This window comes from Vidua chalybeata (genome assembly GCF_026979565.1).
Source record: "Vidua chalybeata isolate OUT-0048 chromosome 33 unlocalized genomic scaffold, bVidCha1 merged haplotype SUPER_33_unloc_1, whole genome shotgun sequence".
Lineage (NCBI taxonomy): Eukaryota > Metazoa > Chordata > Aves > Passeriformes > Viduidae > Vidua > Vidua chalybeata.
Window position 1 is genome coordinate 319468 of NW_026530291.1, and position 22001 is coordinate 341468.

The window sequence follows — 22001 nt, forward strand, 5'->3', positions numbered from 1 at the left end:
GAGGTGATGATGATGATGAGGATGAGGATGAGGGGATGATGAGGGGATGACGAGGATGATGACGATGAGGGGATGATGAGGATGAGGATGAGGATGAGGGGATGATGATGATGAGGATGAGGATGAGAATGATGAGGGGATGATGAGGATGATGACGATGAGGGGATGATGAGGATGAGGATGAGGGGATGATGATGATGAGGATGAGGGGATGGTGAGGATGAGGGGATGATGATGATGATGAGGGGATGATGAGGATGAGGGGATGATGATGATGATGAGGATGAGGGGACGGTGAGGATGAGGATGAGGACGAGGCAGGCCGCCCCTCACGCCCTTTTCCCCCCGCAGCAGCAGCGGGCGGCAGCTGAGCGAGGTTTTCATCCAGCTCCCGTCCCGCAAGGAGCTCCCGGAGTACTACGAGCTCATCCGCAAACCCGTGGACTTCAAGAAGATCAAGGTAACACCGGGACCCACCGGGACCCACCGGGACCCACCGGGACCCACTGGGACCCACCGGGATCCACCGGGACCCGCCGGGATCCACCGGGACCCACCGGGACCCGCCGGGACCCGCCCCGGGGCTCCCCCCTGATCCCCGTTCCCGCCGCCAGGAGCGGATCCGCAACCACAAGTACCGGAGCCTCAACGACCTGGAGAAGGACGTGATGCTGCTGTGCCAGAACGCGCAGACCTTCAACCTCGAGGGGTCCCTGGTACGGGGAGCCGGGCAGGAGCCCCGGCTGCGAGGGGCTGGGATGGGCTGGCACCTGGGAATGGCCTGGGATGGCCAGGAATGGGCTGGGATGGGCTGGGATGGGACCTGGGAATGGCCTGGGATGGCCAGGAATGGGCTGGGATGGGCTGGGATGGGATGGGCTGGGACCTGGGAATGGCCTGGGATGGCCAGGAATGGGCTGGGATGGGATGGGACCTGGGAATGGCCTGGGATGGCCAGGAATGGGCTGGGATGGCCAGGAATGGGCTGGGATGGGCTGGGCTGGAATGGGCTGGGATGGCCAGGAATGGGATGGGCTGGGATGGGATGGGATGGGCTGGGATGGGATGGGACCTGGGAATGGCCTGGGATGGCCAGGGATGGGATGGGACCTGGGAATGGCCTGGAGTGGCCTGGAATGGGCTGGAATGGCCTGAAATGGGCTGGGATGGGCTGGAATGGCTTGGGATGGCACCTGGGAATGGCCAGGAACAGTCTGGAATGGCTTGAGATGGCCTGGAGTGACCAGGGATGACCAGGAGTGACCAGGGATGACCAGGAGTGACCAGAATGACCGGGAGTGCCCGGGAGTGACCGGAACTCCCCGTTCCCCCAGATCTACGAGGATTCCATCGTGCTCCAGTCCGTGTTCACCAGCGTCCGGCAGAAGGTGGAGAAGGAGGAGGAGAGCGACGGAGAGGAGAGCGAGGAGGAGGAGGAGGGAGAGGAGGAAGGATCCGAGTCCGAGGGTGGGCCTTGGGATCCATGGGATCGGTGGGATGGGATCAGTGGGATCAGTGGGATGGGATTAATTGGATCAGTGGGATCAATGAGATCAATGGGATGGGATCAATGAGATCGAGGGGATCGATGTGATGTGGGATTGGGATGGGATGGGGTGAATGGGATTGGGATGGGATGGGATCAATGGGATTGGGATGGGATCAATGGGATGGGGTGAATGGGATCTGGGGTGGGATCGGGATGGGATCGGGAGGGAGGGGTGGAGGCTCAGGATCATTTGGAGGCTCTGGATCCCCCAGCCCGCTCGGTGAAGGTGAAGATCCGCCTGGGCCGCAAGGAGAAGGTTCCGGAACGCGGGAAGGGCCGGCGCCGGGGGGGGCGGGGGGGGCGCCCCAAACCCCTCCTGAGCGACGACGAGAGCGAGGACGAGCAGGAGGAGGTGAGGGGGGCCTGGAGGGAGCCTGGATCCCGCAAGAGATCCCAAAGCCAGGGAGCGACCCCCATCCTTCACCCGCACCCCGGATCCTGGGCTGAACCCCCAAAGCCAGGAGTGACCCCAAATCATGGCAGTGACCCCAAATCCCAAATCCTGGCAGTGACCCCAAATCCCAAATCCTGGCAGTGACCCCAAATCCCAAATCCTGGGAGCGACCCCAAATGCCAAATCCTGGCAGTGACCCCAAATCCCAAATCCTGGCAGTGACCCCAAATCCTGGCAGTGAGCCCAAATCCCAAATCCTGGGAGTGACCCCAAATCCCAATCCTGGCAGTGACCCCAAATCCCAAATCCTGGGAGTGACCCCAAATCCCAGATCCTGGGAGTGACCCCAAATCCCAAATCCTGGCAGTGACCCCAAATTCCAGATCCTGGCAGTGACCCCAAATTCCAGATCCTGGCAGTGACCCCAAATCCCAAATCCTGGCAGTGACCCCAAATCCCAAATCCTGGCAGTGACCCCAAATTCCAGATCCTGGCAGTGACCCCAAATCCTGGCAGTGACCCCAAATTCCAGATCCTGGCAGTGACCCCAAATTCCAGATCCTGGCAGTGACCCCAAATCCTGGCAGTGAGCCCAAATCCTGGCAGTGAGCCCAAATCCCAAATCCTGGCAGTGACCCCAATTCCTGGCAGTGAGCCCAAATCCCAAATCCTGGCAGTGACCCCAAATCCTGGCAGTGATCCCAAATTCCAGATCCTGGCAGTGACCCCAAATCCCAAATCCTGGCAGTGACCCCAAATCCTGGCAGTGACCCCAAATCCCAATCCTGGCAGTGACCCCAATCCTTCACCTGCACCCTGAATCCTGGGCTGAACCCCCCAAATCCCGACCCCCAAATCCTGACCCCTTTTCCCCTCTCTTTGTTCCAGGATCGCTCCGGCAGCGGCACCGAGGACGACTGACCCCAACATTCCACGGCTCCCGAACTCTGCGAACCCCCAAACCCCCCCCCGTGCCCCCCAAATCCCCCCGTTCTGCCCCGTAGCTCCGACGGCAGCGACGCCGGAATTCCCAAAAATCCTGAAAATCCCCAAAAAACCAAGAAGCCCCCACGCCCAACCTCGCCCGTATTTATACCAGAGCCGGCGCTGCCGCCGCCTCCGGCGCTCCTGGATCACCCCAGGGGGCCCCGAGTTCTCCTGGATGGTCCGGCTGGGCTTATCCCGGGTTCTTCCAGATGGTTCCAGGCTGTCCCTGCTCGTCCCAGATCCAGATTGTCCCAAATTCGGACGGTCCTGGACGGTCCAGAGCGATCCAGACCATCCTGGGTGGTCCTAAATCCTCCTGGATAATCCTAAATCCACTCTGGATCATCCTAAATCCATCCTGGGTGGTCCTAAATCCACTCTGGATCATCCTAAATCCATCCTGGGTGGTCCTAAATCCACTCTGGATCATCCTAAATCCATCCTGGGTGGTCCTAAATCCACTCTGGATCATCCTAAATCCATCCTGGGTGGTCCTAAATCCACTCTGGATCATCCTAAATCCATCCTGGATCAACCAAAATCCATCCTGGATCATCCTAAATCCATCCTGGGTGGTCCTAAATCCACTCTGGATCATCCTAAATCCATCCTGGATCAACCAAAATCCATCCTGGATCATCCTAAATCCATCCTGGGTGGTCCTAAATCCACTCTGGATCATCCTAAATCCATTCTGGATAAACCTAAATCCATCCTGGACCAGCTGAGCTCAGCCTTGGATTGTCCTGGATCATCTCACCCGCCCCGAGTGTCCCAGCCTGGATCAGCCCGGGTGGTCCCAGCTTGTCCCGGACCATCTCCCACCCCCGGGATCCTCCCGACCCCTCCCCCGGCGCTGTCGCTGTCCCTGGATTCCCAGCAGTCGATAATTAATTAATAAATTAATCCAACGGGAGCCGAGTCGCCTCTGGGGGGGCTGGGGGGCGATTTGGGGTTCCAGAGGGGTCTTTGGGGTGACTCTGGGGATTTTGGGGCTCCCTGGGGGTTTGGGGTTCCAGAGGGGTCTTTGGGGGTGTTTTTGGGGTCACTCTGGGGATTTGGGGTGACCTTGGGGCTCCAGAGATTTTGGGGTCACTCTGGGGATTTGGGGTGACCTGGGGGGGATTTGGGGTTCCAGAGGGGTTTTTGGGGTGACTCTGGGGATTTTGGGGTGACCTCGGGGGGGATTTGGGGTTCCAGAGGAGATTTTGGGGTCGCTCTGGGGATTTGGGGTGACCTCGGGGGGGATTTGGGGTTCCAGAGGGGTTTTTGGGGTGACTCTGGGGATTTTGGGGTGACCTTGGGGCTCCAGAGATTTTGGGGTCGCTCTGGGGATTTGGGGTGACCTCGGGGGGGATTTGGGGCTCCAGAGGAGATTTTGGGGTCACTCTGGAGTTTTGGGGCTCCCTGCGAATGGAAAATGGGAAAATGGAGCCCCTTTCTCCCTCCCGCTTTTCCTCCCTTTTCCCGGATTTCTCTCCTTCCCGCTCTTCCCTCCCGGGGTTCCGGTCCCCGCTCCGGTGTCCGCGTGTCCCCCGGTCCCGCCTGTCCGTCCGTCCGTCCGTCCGTCCGCTTTTCCCGCCCCTCATTCCCGGTTTTCCCGCCCCTCATTCCCGGTTTTCCCGCCCCTCATTCCCGGTTTTCCCGCCCCTCCCTCCCCCTTTTTGAACGCCCCGAGCTCCTCCCCCCGCCCGTTAAATGGGGCCCGACGGGACCCGCGGCCACGGGAACGCCGGAGGGAGCGGCACCGGCAGCGACCGGGATCGGCACCGGGAGCGGGACCAGCACCGGGAGCGGGATCGGCACCGGGACCGGCACCGGCACCGACCGGGACCGGGATCGACACCGGGAGCGGCACCGGCAGCGACCGGGACCAGGATCAGCACCGGGATCAGCACCGGGACCGGGATCGGCAGCGACCGGGATCGGCACCGAGATCAGCACCGGCAGCGATCGGGATCAGGATCGGCACCGGGACCCGCCCGGAGCTCCCGGATCCCTCCGAGCGCCGGCTCCGCTCCCGGTGAGCTCCGGGACACGAACCGCGCTTGGAAAACCGGGACAGAGCCCGGGACCAGCGGGAAGGAACCGGGAAAGGCCGGGATGGGACCCGGCAGCGCCGGGAGAAGAGCGGGACCGGCCGCGCGCGGCTCCGGGACCGGCGGGAGCGGCTCCGGGACCGGCGGGATCCTCCTGCTCCTCCTGGGAGCGGCGGCGGCGACACCGAGCACAGGTGAGGGGGGGGAGGGGCCCAGGGGGGATTTTGGGGGGTCCGCGAGGGGGTGGGGACCCCCAGACCCACGTGGGGGCGGGGAGGGCACCGGGAATCCCGGGAAGGGGGGGAAGGGAACCGGGGGGGGGGGGGAGGGGACGGTTTTGGGGGTCCCCCGTGACCCCACCCAGGACCCCCAAAATCCCCCCGGGACCCCCTAAAATCCCCCAAATCCCCCCCAGGACCCCCAGAATCCCCCCCAGGACTCCCGGCACCCCCAAAATCCCACCCGGGACCCCCGGGACCCCCCAACATCCCCCCGGGACCCCCAAAATCCCCCCCAGGACCCCCCCACGTGTCGCCGCCCCGCCCCACCGGTTGGGAGGCCCCGCCCACTCAGCCCCACCCTTTCCGGGGAGAGCCAATCAGCGCGCGCGGCCCGCCCCGCCCCGCGGCGGACGCGGCTCCCATTGGCCGAGGCCGGACTGGCCACCCGCGGGGGCGGGGCCTGCTGCAGCCAATCAGAGCGCGGCGCGCGGGGAGGGCGCGCCCGGGTGGGGCCGGGAGGGGAGGGGAAAAGCCGGGAAAAAAAAACCCAAAAACGAGGGGAAAAAAACCCAAAAACGAGGGGAAAAACCCCAAAAACGAGGGGGAAAAACCCCAAAAATGGGAGCGGGAGCCCCAGAAAGGGGATGGGGACCCGAAACTTGGGATTAAAGGTGGCCAAAAATGGGAGCGGAACGGCCCCAAAAGGGGCGGGAACGGCCCCAAAAGTTGGGGTCAAACTCCAAAATTCGCTCGGAAGTTTCGAAGTTGGAGCGGAACCCCCAAAATGGGGAAAAAACCCACCCAAAATGGGGATGAAACACCCAAAAATGGAGATGAAACCCACAAAAATGGAGATAAAACCCCTGAAAATGGGGATAAAATCCCCAAAATGGGACCCGGACCCCCAAAACAAGCGGAGTTTAGGGGTCCCCGGGGATATTTTGAATTTTGGGGTGAATTTTGGAATTTTGCGGTGAATTTGGGGGTTTCCCAGGGGATATTCTGATTTTTGGGTGGAAATTTGAGGTTTCTCGGGTGATTTTTGACGTTTCCCGGGGGATATTTGGAATTTCGGGGGGAATTTTTGGGTTTTCTCGGGGATATTTTGATTTTTGGGGTTTTTCCAGGTAAATGTTTGGGATTTCCCGGGGATTTTTTTTAATTTTTGGGGTTCATTTTGGGGATTCCCGGGTGATTTTTGGGATTTTCCCGGGGATGTTTTTTGATTTTTGGGGTGAATTTTGGGGTTTCCCGGGTGAATTTTGGGATCTCCCGGGGACATTTTGATTTCCGCTCCGTTTTTTGGGGCTCCCTGACCCCGGTTTTTCCCCCCCCCAGGACCCTCCCCGTGCCCCCAGGACCATCTCCTGTGCGGCGACGGCTCGTGCCTGTCGCGACATTTCGCCTGCGACGGCGATCGCGATTGTCCCGACGGGCGGGACGAGCTGGGCTGCGCCCCTCCCCCCTCGGCGCCGCCCTCCCCTCCCCCCCCCTGCCCCCCCTCCTCGTTCCGCTGTCGCGACGGGAGCTGCATCCCGCGCCTCTGGAGCTGCGACGGCGATCGCGACTGTCGCGACGGGGAGGATGAGGGGGAGGGGCTGTGCGGGCCCCCCCGGCCCCCCCGCGCCTGCCCCCCCCTGCAGTTCTCCTGCGGGTCCGGCGAGTGCCTCACCCGGAGGTGGCGCTGCGACGGGACCCCCGACTGTCGCGATAGTTCCGATGAGGAGGGGTGCGGTGAGCGCGATAGGAGGCGCTGGGGGGCACTGGGAGGGGTTTGGGGGGCACTGGGATGGACTGGGATGAACTGGGAGCGGTCGCTCCCCCCGTGACCCCGCCCCCTCCCCAGTGACCCCGCCCCCTCCCCCGCAGCCCCGCCCCCGCCGTGCCCCCCCGGGCAGCTCCTCTGTCGCGACAGGCGCTGCATCCCCGCGGCGCGCGCCTGCGACGGGACCCCCGACTGTCGCGACGGGGACGACGAGGAGGCGTGTCCCGATGGTGAGGGGGAGGGGCGGGGGGGTTTGGGGCAGCCTGGGGGATTTGGGGGGGTCCGGGGGCGTGGTTGGGGGGTTTGGGGGAGTTTGGGGGTGGTTTTGGGGAGGTTTTGGGGTGTTTCGGGGTGGTTTTGGGGTTTCGGGGGATGTTTTGGGGTGTTTGGGGGGTTTTAGGGGAGTTTTGGGGGAGTTTTTGGGGAGGTCTTGGGGGGATGGTTTTGGGATGGTTTTGGGGTGGTTTTGGGGGGTTTTTAGGGGAGTTTTGGGGGTGTTTTTGGGGGTGTTTTTGGGGGTCTCTCGGTCCGTGACCCCTCTCCCCTCCCCCCCAGCCCCGTCGTGCCCCCCCCCGCACCGGTTCCGCTGCCGCTCGGGGGAGTGTATCGCGATAGCGCAGGTCTGCGATGGGCGGCGCCACTGTCGCGACTGGTCCGACGAGCCGCTCAAGGAGTGCGGTGAGGAGGGGCCCCAAAAAAAACCCCAAAAACCGCCCGAACCCCCCCCAAATCCCACCTCCAAATCCTCCCCAAAACCCTCCTAAATCCCCCCCAAAAAACCCAAAACCGCCCCAAAACCTGCCCGACCCCCCCCCCCAAAAAAACCCAAATTCTCCCCCAAACCTCCCCAAGTTCCCCCAAAACCCCCTCAGATCATCAAAAAAAACCCTAAAAAAAAAACCCAAAACTTCCCCTTTTCCCCCAGTCTTCTCCTCCCCGGATTTTGGGGTCTCAGTCCCTTTTGGGGTGGGGATTTTGGGGATTTGGGGTGGGGATTTGGGGATTCTGGCATTTGGGATTGGGGATTTTGGGGTTTGGGGATTTTGGGTTTTGGGGATGTGGGATTTAGGAGTTGGGATTTTGGGGATTTGGGGATTTTGGGGTTGGGGGTTGGGGTTTTGGGGTTGGGATTGTGGGGATTTGGGGAGTTTGGGCTTTTTGGGATTTTGGGGTTTTTGGGATTTGGGGTTGGGATTCTGGGGATTTGGGGTTTTTGGGATTTGGGGTTGGGATTCTGGGGATTTGGGATTTTGGGGATTTGGGGTTGGGCTTTTGGGAATTTTGGGTACTTTGGGATTGGGGATTTTGGGATTTGGGGTTGGGGTTTGGGGTTTTGGGGTTGGGATTTTGGGGATTTGGGCTTTTGGGGATTTCGGGGATTTTGGGGATTTAGGATTGGGGATTTTGGGGATTTTGGGGATTTGGGATTTGGGCTTTCGGGATTTGGGCTTTGGGGGATTTTGGGATTTGGGCTTTGGGGTTTCCTGACGCCCCCGTCCCCCAGGGGTGAACGAGTGCCTGGCGGGGGCCGGGGGCTGCTCCCACGGCTGCCGGGACCTGCGGCTGGGCCACGAGTGCCTGTGCCCGCCCGGGCTGGGGCTGGAGCCCGACAACCGCACGTGCCACGGTGGGTGAGCGGGGGGCCCCGGGCCAGCGCCCCAAACTGCAGGAAAATCCCCCAAAATCCCCTCAAAACCAGCCAGAAACACCCCAAAATAGCACAAAAATACCCCAAAACAGAGCACAGCGCCCCAAACTGCAGGAAAATCCCCCAAACTGCAGGAAAATCCCCCAAAACTGCAGGAAAATCCCCCAAAACTGCAGGAAAATCCCCCAAAACTGCAGGAAAATCCCCCAAACTGCAGGAAAATCCCCCAAACTGCAGGAAAATCCCCCAAAACTGCAGGAAAATCCCCCAAACTGCAGGAAAATCCCCCAAAACTGCAGGAAAATCCCCCAAACTGCAGGAAAATCCCCCAAAACTGCAGGAAAATCCCCCAAACTGCACCAAAATCCCCTGAAATCCCCTCAAAACCAGCCAGAAATACTCCATATAGCACAAAAATAGCCCAAAATAGAACAAAGTTACCCCAAAATATCCCAAGATATCTGCATAAAACCAGCCAGAAATACCCCAAAATGCCCTGAAATGTCCTAAATTGACCCCAAATACCCCAAAATACCCCAAAATATGGGATTTTGGGTGACTTTGGGGTGATTTCGTTGGATTTTGGGGGATTTTGTTGGATTTCGGGAGGGCTTTTGGTGATTTTCAGGGGTTTTTGTGGGATTTTGGGGTTATTTTGTCAGATATTCAGGTGATTTTGATTTTGCCTGATTTTGTGGTAATTTTGGGTGATTTCGAGGCGATTTTGTCTGGTTTTGTCTGATTTTGGGGTAATTTAGGGGTATTTTTGCTGATTTTCGGGGGATTTGGGGTTGTTTTATCTCATTTTGGGATTATTTTGTCTGATTTTGGGTTATTTTATCTGATTTCTTTCTGATTTTGGGGTGATTTGGGGTTGTCTGATTTTGGGGTGTTTTTTTCTGATTTTGGGGTGATGTTTGGGGTGTTTTGGGGTATTTTTGGGTGATGTTTGGGGCGATGTTTAGGGGTGATTTTGGGGTGATTTTGGGGTTATTTTGGGGTGTTTTGGGGCGATGTTTTGGGGTGATTTTGGGATGTTTTGGGGTATTTTTGGGTGATGTTTGGGGCGATGTTTTGGGGTGATTTTGGGATGTTTTGGGGTGATTTTGGGGTGATTTTGGGGTGTTTTGGGGCGATGTTTTGGGGTGATTTTGGGATGTTTTGGGGTATTTTTGGGTGATGTTTGGGGCGATGTTTTGGGGTGATTTTGGGATGTTTTGGGGTATTTTTGGGTGATGTTTGGGGCGATGTTTTGGGGTGATTTTGGGATGTTTTGGGGTATGTTTGGGGTGATGTTCGGGTTGGTGTTTTGGGGTGATTTTGGGGTGTTTTGGGGTATTTTTGGGTGATGTTTGGGGCGATGTTTGGGGTGATTTTGGGGTGATTTTGGGGTTATTTTGGGGTGTTTTGGGGTGATGTTTTGGGGTGATTTTGGGATGTTTTGGGGTATTTTTGGGTGATGTTTGGGGCGATGTTTTGGGGTGATTTTGGGGTGATTTTGGGGTGATTTTGGGGTGTTTTGGGGCGATGTTTTGGGGTGATTTTGGGATGTTTTGGGGTATTTTTGGGTGATGTTTGGGGCGATGTTTAGGGGTGATTTTGGGGTGTTTTGGGGTATTTTTGGGTGATGTTTGGGGTGATGTTTTGGGGTGATTTTGGGGTGTTTTGGGGTATTTTTGGGTGATGTTTGGGGCGATGTTTAGGGGTGATTTCGGGGTGATTTCGGGGTGATTTTGGGGTGATTTTGGGGTGAGGCCGGCTATGTTTGGGGTGACCTCTGGGCTGTCTCTGCTGTGCCCCCAGGCCCCCCCGGGACCCTCGTGGTGGGCACGCGGCACCAGCTGCTGGCGCTGGGCGGCGCCGAGCCGCGCGTCCTGCGGGGGGCGCTCAAGCACGCGGCCGCGCTGGACGTGGCCATCGAGGGGGGGGCCCTGTTCTGGGGGGACCCCAGCGAGGGGCGCATCTACACGTGAGGGACCCCGAAACCCACCCCGAATCCCCCTCTGGGACCCCAACATCCACCCCGAATCCTCCAAAATCCATCCCGGGATCCCCAAAATCCACTCTGAGACCCCAAAATCCACCCCAAATCCCCCTCTGGGACCCCAAAATCCACCCCAAAATCCACCCCGGGATCCCCAAAATCCACCTGGGGACCCCAAAATCCACCCCGGGACCCCCAAAATCCACGTGGGACCACCCCAAATCCCCCTCTGGGACCCCAAAATCCACCCCAACATCCACCCCAAATCCCCCAAAATCCACCTGGGGACTCCAAAATCCACCCCAAATCCCCCAAATGCCTTCCTGCGACCCCAAATCCTCCCCAGGGACCCCAAAATCCCCCCCAGTACCCCTTTAACCCTTCCCAGTCCCTTCCCAGTCCCTCCCAGTGCCCCTTTAACCCCTCCCAGTGCCCCCAAATCCCCTCCCAGTCCCCCCCAAATCCCCTCCCAGTCCCCCTTTAACCCCCCTCAGTCCCTCCCAGTGTCCCCCTTTAACCCCTCCCAGTCCCTCCCAGTGCCCCCAAATCCCTTCCCAGTCCCCCCCAAATCCCTTCCCAGTCCCTCCCAGTCCCCCCCAAATCTCCCCCCAGTCCCCCCCAGTCCCTCCCAGTGCCCCCAAATCCCCTCCCAGTCCCTCCCAGTGCCCCTTAACCCCCCCCAGTCCCTCACAGTCCCCCCCAAATCCCCCCCAGTGCCCCTTTAACCCCTCCCAGTCCCTCCCAGTGCCCCCAAATCCCCTCCCAGTCCCTCCCAGTTCCTCCCAGTGCCCCTTTAACCCCCCCAGTCCCCCCCAGTCCCTCCCAGTCCCCCCCAAATCCCCTCCCAGTCCCTCCCAGTGCCCCTTTAACCCCCCCAGTCCCTCCCAGTCCCTCCCAGTCCCTCCCAGTGCCCCTTTAACCCCCCCAGTCCCTCCCAGTCCCCCCCAAATCCCCTCCCAGTCCCTCCCAGTGCCCCTTTAACCCCCCCAGTCCCTCCCAGTCCCCCCCAAATCCCCTCCCAGTCCCTCCCAGTCCCTCCCAGTGCCCCTTTAACCCCTCCCAGTCCCCCCCAGTCCCTCCCAGTGCCCCTTTAACCCCTCCCAGTCCCCCCCAGTCCCTCCCAGTCCCTCCCAGTGCCCCTTTAACCCCCCCCAGTCCCTCCCAGTCCCTCCCAGTGCCCCCAGGCTGACCCCGCCCCTGTCCCCAGAGCGCCGCTGGCCGCGGGCCCGGCCGTGCCCCTGGCCGTGCTCAGTGGCCCGGGGGCTCCGGCCGGGCTGGCCCTGGACTGGACGCACGGGCTGCTCTACTGGACCGAGCCCGGCTCCGGCCGCGTGGCCGTCGCTGACCGCTCGGGCTGGCGGCAGCGCACGCTGCACCGGGACCCCCGGACACGGCCCTGGGCGGTGGTGGTGGACCCCCGGAACGGGTACGGGGGGGCACCCGAAACACCCAAAATATCCCAAAAACAGCTCCAAAATATCCAAAACCAGCCCCAAACCAGCCCTAGAATATCCAAAACCAGCCCCAAAACCCCGGACACGGCCTCGGGACCCCCGGACACGGCCCTGGGGGGTGGTGGTGGACCCCCGGAACGGGGGCACCCGAAACACCCAAAATATCCCAAAAACAGCACCAAAATACTCAAAAACTGCCCCAAACCAGCCCTAAAATACCCAAAACTGCCCCAAAACCCCGGACACGGCCCTGGGGGGGGGTTGGTGGACCCCCGGAACGGGTACGGGCTGGGGGCACCTGAAACACCCAAAAATAACCAAAACCAGCTCAAAAGTATCAAAAAACAGCCCCAAAATATCCAAAACCAGCCCCAAACCAGCCCTAAAATACCCAAAACCAGCCCTAAAACAGCCCCAAATCACCCAGACACGGCCCCGGGACCCCCGGACACGGCCCTGGGCGGTGGTGGTGGACCCCCGGAACGGGGGCACCCGAAACACCCAAAAATAACCAAAAAACAGCTCCAAAATATCCAAAACCAGCCCTAAAGTACCCCGAAATAACCAAAACCAGCCCCAAAACCAGCCCCAAATCACCCAGACACGGCCCGGGGGGGGGGGGGGGGGTGGGGGACCCCCAGAACAGGGATATGGGGGGGGGGGGGGGTGACACCAAAATTAACCCAAAATATCCCAAACCAGCCCCGAAATAACGGAAATATTCTCAAAGTGCCCAAAGCAGCCTGAAAATAACCAAAAATAGCCCCAAAAGAAGCAAGGCAGCCCCAAAACGGGGCCTGGGGGGGTCCCCGGGGGGACCCCAGGTGAGCCCAGTGCCCCCCCCAGGTTCCTGTACTGGTCGGACTGGGGGTCCCGGCCCCAAATCACGCGGGGGGGTCAGGACGGGGCCCCCCCCGAGGCTCTGGTGACCGAGGACGTGGAGCGGCCGCAGGGGCTGGCGCTGGGTGAGGCTCCCCGAAAAGGACCCCGAAAGCGCCCCAAAGGGACCCCAAAAACATCCCAAAAATGTCCCAAAAACGACCCCGAAAGCGCCCCAAAGGGACCCCAAAAACGTCCCCAAAAATGTCCCAAAGGGACCCCGAAAACGTCCCCAAAAATGTCCCAAAAACAACCCCAAAAACGCCCCAAAGGGACTCCGAAAGCGCCCCAAAGGGACCCCAAAACCGCCCCAAAAATGTCCCAAAAACGACCCCGAAAACGCCCCAAAGGGACCCCAAAAACATCCCAAAAATGTCCCAAAAACGACCCCGAAAACGCCCCACAGGGACCCCAAAAACGTCCCCAAAAATGTCCCAAAAACAACCCCAAAAACGCCCCAAAGGGACCCCAAAAACGACCCCGAAAACGCCCCAAAGGGACCCCGAAAACGTCCCCAAAAATGTCCCAAAAACGACCCCGAAAACGCCCCAAAGGGACCCCGAAAACGTCCCCAAAAATGTCCCAAAAACGACCCCGAAAACGCCCCAAAGGGACCCCAAAAACGTCCCAAAAAAGTCCCCAGAAATGTCCCTGAGGTGACCCCAAAAGTGGCTGAAAATGTCCCGAAAATGTCCCCAGGCCCCCCCAACAGCCCCCCCCACCTCCCAGCGCCTCTACTGGGTGACCCCAGTGACCCCCCCTGACCCCAATGACCCCAATGACCCCCAATGACCCCAATGACCCCCCAATGACCCCCCAATGACCCCCCTGACCCCAATGACCCCAGTGACCCCCAGTGACCCCCCCTGACCCCAATGACCCCTCAATGACCCCCCAATGACCCCCAGTGACCCCCCAGTGACCCCCCCTGACCCCCCTGACCCCCCTGACCCCCCCTCCCCCCAGACCAGTCCTCCCAGCGCCTGTTCTGGGCCGACGGGCGCCTCCAGGCCGTGTCCAGCGTGGGGCTGGACGGGCGCGGCCGCCGGACGCACCTGAGGGACCCGCGGCACCTGGGGCAGCCCCTGGGGCTCGCCGTCTTCCAGGTGAGACCCCGGCACCCCCCCGGGACCCCCCCCCCCCCCCCCGGGACCCCCGCCGTGACCCCTGCCCCTCCCCCAGGACTGGCTGGTCTGGACCGACCCCCCCCGGGGGTCCCTGGTGGCCGCGCGGCTCCGGGGGGGCTCCTCGCCCTCCCCCCCCCGGCTGCTGGCCCAGGAGCTCTTCAGCCCCGAGGCCGTGGTGGTGCTGCACCCCGACAGGCAGCCCCCAGGTAACCCCCAAAACCCCCGGAATCACCCCAAAACCACCCCAAAAATACCCCAAAAACACCCCAAAAATAACCCCAAAAACAACCCCAAAAATATCCCAAAAACACCCCAAAAACACCCCAAAACCACCCCCAAAATACCCCAAAAACACCCCAAAAATAACCCCAAAAACAACCCCAAAAATATCCCAAAAACACCCCAAAATGCACCCCGACAGGCAGCCCCCAGGTAACCCCCAAAACCCCCGGAATCACCCCAAAAACACCCCAAAAATACCCCAAAATGCACCCCAAAAATAACCCCAAAAACAACCCCAAAAATATCCCAAAAACACCCCAAAAACACCCCAAAACCACCCCCAAAATACCCCAAAAACACCCCAAAATAACCCCAAAAACAACCCCAAAAATATCCCAAAAACACCCCAAAATGCACCCCGACAGGCAGCCCCCAGGTAACCCCCAAAACCCCCAGAATCACCCCAAAAATACCCCAAAAATAACCCAAAAATACCCCAAAATGCACCCCAAAAACACCCCAAAAACACCCCAAAATGCACCCCGACAGGCAGCCCCCAGGTAACCCCAAAAACCCCTGAAATCACCCCAAAACCACCCCAAAAAATATTCCAAAATACCCCAATAAAATCCTAAAAATATCCCAAAACACCCCAACCCCCCCCACCTCTGCCCCCCCCGTGCCCCTCCCCCCCAACCCCCGCAGGGGGCGGGGCTCTCTCCGCCCCTCCCCCTCACGCCCCGCCCCCCGCCCCTCCCCCAGGCCCCGACCGCTGCCGGGGCTCGCTCTGCTCCTTCCTCTGCCTCCCCTCCCCCGCCCGCGGCCCCGGCTCCGCCCCCTTCACCTGCGCCTGCCCGGACGGGGAGCACCTGGCGGGAGACGGACGCACCTGCGTGACAGGTGAGACACGAAAACCCCAAAAACCACCCCAAAAATACCCCAAAAACCAGCCAAAAACCACCCAAAATACCCCAAAAACCAGCCAAAAACCACCCAAAATACCCCAAAAACCACCCCAAACACACCCCAAACACACCTGCGTGACAGGTGAGACACGAAAACCCCAAAAAACCACCCCAAAATACCCCAAAAACCAGCCAAAATACCCCAAAAACCACCCCAAACACACCTGTGTGACAGGTGAGACACGAAAACCCCAAAAAACACCCCAAAAATACCCCAAAAACCAGCCAAAAACCACCCAAAATACCCCAAAAACCACCCCAAACACACCTGTGTGACAGGTGAGACCCTAAAACCCAAAAAACACCCCAAAAATACCCCAAAATACCCCAAACACACCCCGAAGACACCTGTGGGACAGGTGAGACCCCCTGGGACACGCCTGGGCCCAGGTGACCCCTCCCCCTCCCCAGGTGACCTCACCTGGGCCCAGGTGACCCCTCCCCCTCCCGTGTCCCCCCAGAGCCCCCCGGGACCCCGGAGCCGCTGAGCCGGAACTTCAGCGCCGAGGGAAACGCCTCGGCAGGTGAGGGCCACGCCCACCGACACACCTGGACACACCCACTGACACACCTGGCCACGCCCACCGACACACCTGGACACACCCACTGACACACCCAGTCACAACCAATGAACACACCTGGACACACCCACTGACACACCTGGCCACACCCACTGACACGCCTGGCCACACCCACTGAACACACCTGGGCACACCCACTGACCACACCCAGTCACACCCACCAACACACCTGGGCACACCCACTGACCACACCCAGCCACACCCACTGACACACCCAGTCACAACCAATGAACACACCTGGGCACACCCACCGACACACCTGGACACACCCATTGACACACCTGGACACACCCACTGACACACCTGGACACACCCACTGACACACCTGGGCACACCCACCGACACACCTGGGCACGCCCACTGACACACCTGGCCACACCCACTGACACACCTGGACACACCCACTGACCACACCCAGACACACCCACCAACACACCTGGGCACACCCACTGACCACACCTGGCCACACCCACTGACACACCCAGTCACAACCAATGAACACACCTGGGCACACCCACCGACACACCTGGACACACCCACTGACACACCTGGACACACCCACTGACACACCTGGGCACACCCACTGACACACCTGGACACACCCACTGACACACCTGGACACACCCACTGACACACCTGGGCACACCCACTGACACACCCAGTCACAACCAATGAACACACCTGGACACACCCACCGACACACCCGACCACACCCACCAACACACCTGGCCACACCCAGTGAACACATCTGGCCACACCCACTGACCACACCCGGTCACACCCAGCGACACACCTGGCCACACCCACTGACCACACCCAGCCACATCCACTGACACACCTGGGCACACCACTGACCACACCCGGTCACACCTATCGGCCACACCTGGCCACGCCCCCTGACCTCACCTGTCCCCTCAGGTGACCCCGGCCAGCCGGGCGGGCCCAGGGGGGCGGGGCCGTTGATGACGTCACTGGGGGTCCTGCTGCCCCTCGGTACGTCCTGGGGGGGAGGGGCAACACTGGGGGGGGGACCCCCAAAAATGGGGCTTGGAGTGGGGGGGGGGGAGGGGTCCCAAAGGGGGAGGGGTCACAAAAGGGGAGGGGTCACAAAGGGGGGAGGGGTCCTAAAGGGGGAGGGGTCACAAAGGGGAGGGGTCACAAAAGGGGAGGGGTCACACATTTTTGGGGGGGTTCCCAAATTGGGGGGAGGGGTCCCAAAGTGGGGGGCGGGTCCCATCCCTGCAGTTCCTGCCCGTGGCCACCAGGGGGCTCCAGGAGTCGATCCCATTGGGGACATCCCGGGTTTTGGGGGAAATCCCGGGTTTTGGGGGGACATCCCGGGTTTTGGGGGGACATCCCGGGTTTTGGGGGAAATCCCGGGTTTTGGGGGGACATCCCGGGTTTTGGGGGAAATCCCGGGTTTTGGGGGGACATCCCGGGTTTTGGGGGGACATCCCGGGTTTTGGGGGGACATCCCGGGTTTTGGGGGGGAAATCCCGGGTTTTGGGGGAAATCCTGGGTTTTGGGGGAAATCCTGGGTTTTGGGGGGACATCCCGGGTTTTGGGGGGGAAATCCCGGGTTTTGGGGGGACATCCCGGGTTTTGGGGGAAATCCCGGGTTTTGGGGGGGAAATCCCGGGTTTTGGGGCCCTGTCCCATTTTTGGCTGTCCCGGTTTTTGGGCTGTCCCGTTTTCGCCTGTCCCATTTTCGGGCTGTCCCGGTTTTGGGGGTGTCCGGTTTTGGGGGTGTCCCGGTTTTCGGGCTGTCCCATTTTCGGGGTGTCCCGGTTTTGGGGGTGTCCCCTTTGGCCCGTCCCGGTTTTGGGGGTGTCCCCTTTTGGCCCGTCCCGGTTTTTGGGGTGTCCCCTTTGGCCCGTCCCGGTTTTCGGGCTGTCCCATTTTCGGGGTGTCCCGGTTTTGGGGGTGTTCCCTTTGGCCCGTCCCGGTTTTTGGGGTGTCCGGTTTTCGGGCTGTCCCATTTTCGGGCTGTCCCATTTTCGGGGTGTCCCGGTTTTCGGGGTGTCCCGGTTTTTGGGGTGTCCCATTTTCGGGGTGTCCCGGTTTTTGGGGTGTCCCCTTTGGCCCGTCCCGGTTTTCGGGCTGTCCCATTTTCGGGGTGTCCCGGTTTTGGGGGTGTTCCCTTTGGCCCGTCCCGGTTTTTGGGGTGTCCGGTTTTCGGGCTGTCCCATTTTCGGGGTGTCCCGGTTTTTGGGGTGTCCCCTTTGCCCCGCCCCGCCCGGCCCCGCTGAGCGCCGTGCCCGCAGCGCTGGCGCTGGGCCTGGGCGTGGCCGGGCGGGGCCTGTGGCGGGGCTGGCGCCGGCGCAGCACCAACAGCATCAGCTTCAGCAACGCCGCCTTCCGCAAAGGGCCGCAGCACCTGCGCGGGGCGGGGCCCGCGGACACACAGGTGAGGGGGGCGGGGCCCGCGGACACACAGGTGAGGGGGGGCGGGGCCCGCGGACACACAGGTGAGGGGGGCTGGGGACACACAGGTGAGCTGGGGTGAGGCCTGGGGACACACAGGTGAGCGGGGCCTGGGGACTCACAGGTGAGGGGGGGCGGGGCCCGGGGACACACAGGTGAGGGGGGCGGGGCCCGGGGACACACAGGTGAGGGGGGGCGGGGCCTGGGGACTCACAGGTGAGGGGGGCGGGGCCTGGGGACTCACAGGTGAGGGGGGCCTGGGGACACACAGGTGAGCACCTGCAGGGGCGGGGCACTGGGGAGGGACAGGTGAGGGGGGACCCCCAGGTGAGCTGAGCCCACCTTTGCCCCCCCAGTGGCCGCTGACGGCCGAGGACGACGAGCCCTGAGGGGGAGGGGGAGCCGAGACCCCCCCCGGATCCACCTGGGCACACCTGGGCACAGCTGTGGGAACACCTGGATCCACCTGGGCACAGCTGGGAGTGGCTCTGTGCACAGGGACACACCTGGGCACAGCTGGACGCACCTGTGCACACCTGCACAGCCAGCTACGGCAGCAGACGCACCTGGACGAGGCTGTGCACACCTGGACATGACTGCAGGCACACCTGGGCACACCTGGGCACACCTGGACAAGCCTGTACACACCCAGCTATGGCTGCAGGCGCACCTGGGCACACCTGGGCACACCTGGACAGGGCCGTGCACACCTGGATGAGGCTGCTCTCACCTGTCCACACCTGTCCGTACCTGTTCTCACCTGCCCTCACCTGTCCGGGTGCCCCCGGGGCCATTTTTGGGAATTTTTTTACCAAAATCCTGTGAATTGGGCCCAGACCGGGGCCGCTGTGAAGGGGGCGGGGCCAATGAGGCCACGCCTCCCGCGTGACGTCATTAAAGGTTTATTTATTAACCCTCGAGTGACCGAACTGGGAGCGGGGGCGGGGCCCGGGGGCAGCTCCGCGCACGCCATTGGCCGGCCCACAGCGCCTCAGCCTCGCCCCGCCCCTGCGGCGCGCTCGCTGATTGGTCGCTGTTTCCCTCCAAAAGCGGCGCGCGGCGCTCATTGGGCGCCGCGCTCGGACGGACGCACGCTATTGGCCGCGCGCGCTGCCAATCAAACGCCTCCTGCGCGCTCGGCTCTGATTGGCCAGCGACTTTCCCGCCGCCGAGCGGGAATCTGTCAATCTAACGAAGCCCCGCCCCTCCCGCTCCGCGCGATTCATTGGCTGCGCTCGCCGTCAGTCAAACGCGCCCTCCAATCGCCGTGCGGCATGGGAGGGAGACGAGAACGCTGAAGGCTATTGGCCGGGCAGAACGTCAATCAACCCTCGCCCCGCTCTCTCCGTGATTTCCGCTTCCTCCACCAATCGCGGCGCCTCGCGAGGCCGCCCAGCCGCGGCGCGCAGCGCGATTGGCCGCGCACCCCGCAGTCCCGCCCACGCACGGCGGCAATCCCCGCCCTCCCATTGGCCCGCCGCGCTGTCACTCATTCCGGCGCCCCTCAATCGCAGCGCGCCGGCTCCTTCCTTCCTCCCATTGGCCGCTGCGCGCTGCCCGCGGCCGCCGATTGGCGGAGCCTCCTGCCACTCAGCGACCTCCCGCGCGCCGATTGGCCGCCCGCCGCCGGTGCGGGCGGGCCTCCCCGCCGCGCTCCCAGCGTGCCCCGCGCGGCCCGAGGCGAGCGCGGCCCGTGCCCGTCGCCGCCTCCGCCATGTCCGAGTTCGGCCCCGCGCCGCCCCCGCCCCCCCAGCCCGGGGCCGCCCCCGCCGCGCCCCCCTCAGCCGGGCCCGGGGGAGGCCCGGGAGGCGGCGGCGGCAGCGGCGGCGGCGGCGGCGGCGGCGGCGGGACGGGGCGCAAGGACGCGTTCGCCGACGCGGTGCAGCGAGCGCGGCAGGTGAGGGGCGCGGCGGGGCGGCGGGAGGCGGCGGGAGGCGGCGGGGACCCCCCCCGACCCTCCCCGGGGCGCCGCGGCCCCGCCCCCACCTTCCCGGTAAGGCCCCGCCCCCCCCAACCGGGGGCCGTGGGAGGGGAGCCCGCCCCTCCCCCACCCCCGGGACCCCCCCCTCACGCCCCCCCCCCCCCCCTCCCCGGTCCCCGTTTTCCCCGCCCGGTTCCCGGTTTTGCCCCCGCTTGTTTCCCCGCGGCGCCGTGAGGGCCCGGTACCGTAATGCCGCTACTCGCGGCGCATTACCGTAATTCCCCCCCGAGCCCCGCGGCGCGCGCCGCAATTACGGTAATTACCGTAATTAACGGCTCGCTGAACGGCCGGGCGGCGGCGGGAGGGGCTCGAGTCCCCCCGGGCGCCCCCGATTTGGGGGTCCCGCTGTCGCCGGGAGGGGGGGGGGGGGCCCAAAATTTGGGGTGGGGGGAGAAGATTTGGAGGGGTCCTGAGGGGTTTTGGGGGGGTCCTGGTGGGGCTCAGGGTGGCATTTTTGGGGGGGATCTCCCAAAATTCGGGGATGTGGAACAGCTCTGGGGGGTCCTGGGGGGTCCCGAGGGAGTTTTGGGGATCCCCAGAGGGGTTTTTGAGGGGCCGGGTGTGATTTTGGGGTGACTCCAGGGTGACTGTGGGGTCACTTTTTGGGGTTTGGCAGCACTTTCGCCTCGTTTTGGGGTGCTGCGGGGCGATTGGGGGCCATTCCAGCAGATTTTGGGGGGGTTTTGGGGCACTTTGGGGCCATTCCAGCAGATTTTGGGGTGCTTTTGGGGCACTTTGGGGGGGTTTTGGGGCACTTTGGGGCCATTCCAGCAGATTTTGGGGTGCTTTTGGGGCACTTTGGGGCCATTTTGCCCCATTTTTGGGGTGCTTTGGGTCGGTTTGGGGCCATTTTGGGGTGCTCGAGTCGGCTCCTTTCCGGGAGGGGATTTTGGGTGACTTTTGAGGCTTTTTGGGGTTCTCAGCCCCCCCCAAATTCCCCCCCCCAGATCGCGGCCAAAATCGGGGGGGACGCGGCGCCGCCGGTGCCCAACAACAACGCCCCCCCCCCCGATTTTGGGGGTTTCGGGGGGCAGAAACGGCAGCTGGAGGACGGAGGTGAGGGGGGACGGGACCCCAAAACCCGGCGGGACCCCAAAACCCGGCGGGACCCCAATATTTGGGGTGGGGGGGGGCCATGGAGGGGTCCCCAACTCTCAAACCTGCACCCCCAGATCAGCCCGAGAGCAAGAAGCTGGCGGCACAGGGGGAAGGTGAGCGGGGTTTGGGGGGGTCCCGAGGGGATTTGGGGGGTCCTAAGGGGGGTTGGGGGGCCTTAAAGGGGTTTGGGGGGGTCCCTAAAGGGGCTTGGGGGGGCCCTGAAGGGGTTTGGGGGGTCCTAAAGGGGTTTTGGGGGGTCCTGAAGGGGTTTGGGGGGCCCTAAAGGGGTTTTGGGGGGTCCTGAAGCAGTTTGGGGGGTCCTAAAGGGGATTTGGGGGGTCCTAAAGAGGTTTTGGGGGGCCCTAAAGGGGATTTGGGGGGTCCTGAAGGGGTTTGGGGGTCCCAAAGGGGTTTGGGGGGTCCCGAGGGGTTTGGGGGTTCCTGAAGGGGTTTGGGGGGGCCCTGAAGGGGTTTGGGGGGGGTCCTAAAGGGGTTTGGGGGGCCCTAAAGGGGTTTGGGGGGTCTTAAAGGGGATTTGGGGGGTCCTAAAGGGGTTTGGGGGGTCCTAAGGGGGGTTGGGGGGGTCCTGAAGGGATTTTGGGGGGGCCCTGAAGGGGTTTGGGGGGTCCTGAAGGGGTTTGGGGGGTCCCGAGGGGATTTGGGGGGTCCTAAGGGGGTTGGGG

At 62.2% G+C, this 22001-nt stretch overlaps 3 protein-coding genes across 9 annotated transcripts in view; all 3 read left to right on the forward strand.

Moving 5' to 3' along the window:
* The window catches only part of SMARCA4 (SWI/SNF related, matrix associated, actin dependent regulator of chromatin, subfamily a, member 4), a 38786-nt gene extending 34940 nt beyond the window's left edge, over nucleotides 1–3846 (forward strand). For 5 of the 7 annotated variants that reach the window (XM_053933023.1, XM_053933027.1, XM_053933026.1 and 2 more), the window contains 5 exons: nucleotides 352–460; nucleotides 615–716; nucleotides 1335–1467; nucleotides 1762–1901; nucleotides 2832–3846. In XM_053933023.1, coding sequence (XP_053788998.1) covers nucleotides 352–460; nucleotides 615–716; nucleotides 1335–1467; nucleotides 1762–1901; nucleotides 2832–2864 — 517 coding nt within the window. In that variant the 3' untranslated portion in view covers nucleotides 2865–3846. The remainder of the gene's footprint in view (nucleotides 1–351; nucleotides 461–614; nucleotides 717–1334; nucleotides 1468–1761; nucleotides 1902–2831) is intronic. The other 2 variants (XM_053933024.1, XM_053933028.1) reach the window with 1 other exon arrangement.
* An 800-nt stretch (nucleotides 3847–4646) lies between these two features.
* On the forward strand, nucleotides 4647–19152 carry LOC128782616 (low-density lipoprotein receptor-like). The gene is made up of 15 exons (XM_053933032.1): nucleotides 4647–5163; nucleotides 6529–6924; nucleotides 7060–7185; nucleotides 7511–7633; nucleotides 8460–8582; nucleotides 10407–10572; nucleotides 11795–12013; nucleotides 12888–13006; nucleotides 13887–14026; nucleotides 14103–14253; nucleotides 15032–15169; nucleotides 15696–15758; nucleotides 16734–16808; nucleotides 18080–18222; nucleotides 18596–19152. The coding sequence occupies exons 1-15, from the start codon at nucleotides 5034–5036 to the stop codon at nucleotides 18626–18628; spliced, it is 2145 nt and encodes a 714-aa protein (XP_053789007.1). The 5' UTR covers nucleotides 4647–5033; the 3' UTR covers nucleotides 18629–19152.
* Nucleotides 19153–19938: 786 nt separating this feature from the next.
* On the forward strand, nucleotides 19939–21431 carry LOC128782609 (far upstream element-binding protein 2-like; the record flags this gene model as incomplete). The annotated part of the gene is made up of 3 exons (XM_053933015.1): nucleotides 19939–20136; nucleotides 21168–21276; nucleotides 21393–21431. Coding segments are annotated over exons 1-3 (331 nt in total), but the record flags the coding sequence as incomplete, so codon positions are not given.
* Between the last annotated feature and the right edge of the window lie 570 nt (nucleotides 21432–22001).

Coding starts and splice junctions, on each gene's coding strand:
- LOC128782616 (XM_053933032.1), top strand. CDS start 5,034: ATGGGACCCGGCAGCGCCGGGAGAAGAGCGGGACCGGCCGCGCGCGGC. Junction 8,583..10,406: donor CGACAACCGCACGTGCCACG/GTGGGTGAGCGG, acceptor CTGTGCCCCCAG/GCCCCCCCGGGACCCTCGTG. Junction 12,014..12,887: donor GTGGTGGACCCCCGGAACGG/GTACGGGGGGGC, acceptor TGCCCCCCCCAG/GTTCCTGTACTGGTCGGACT.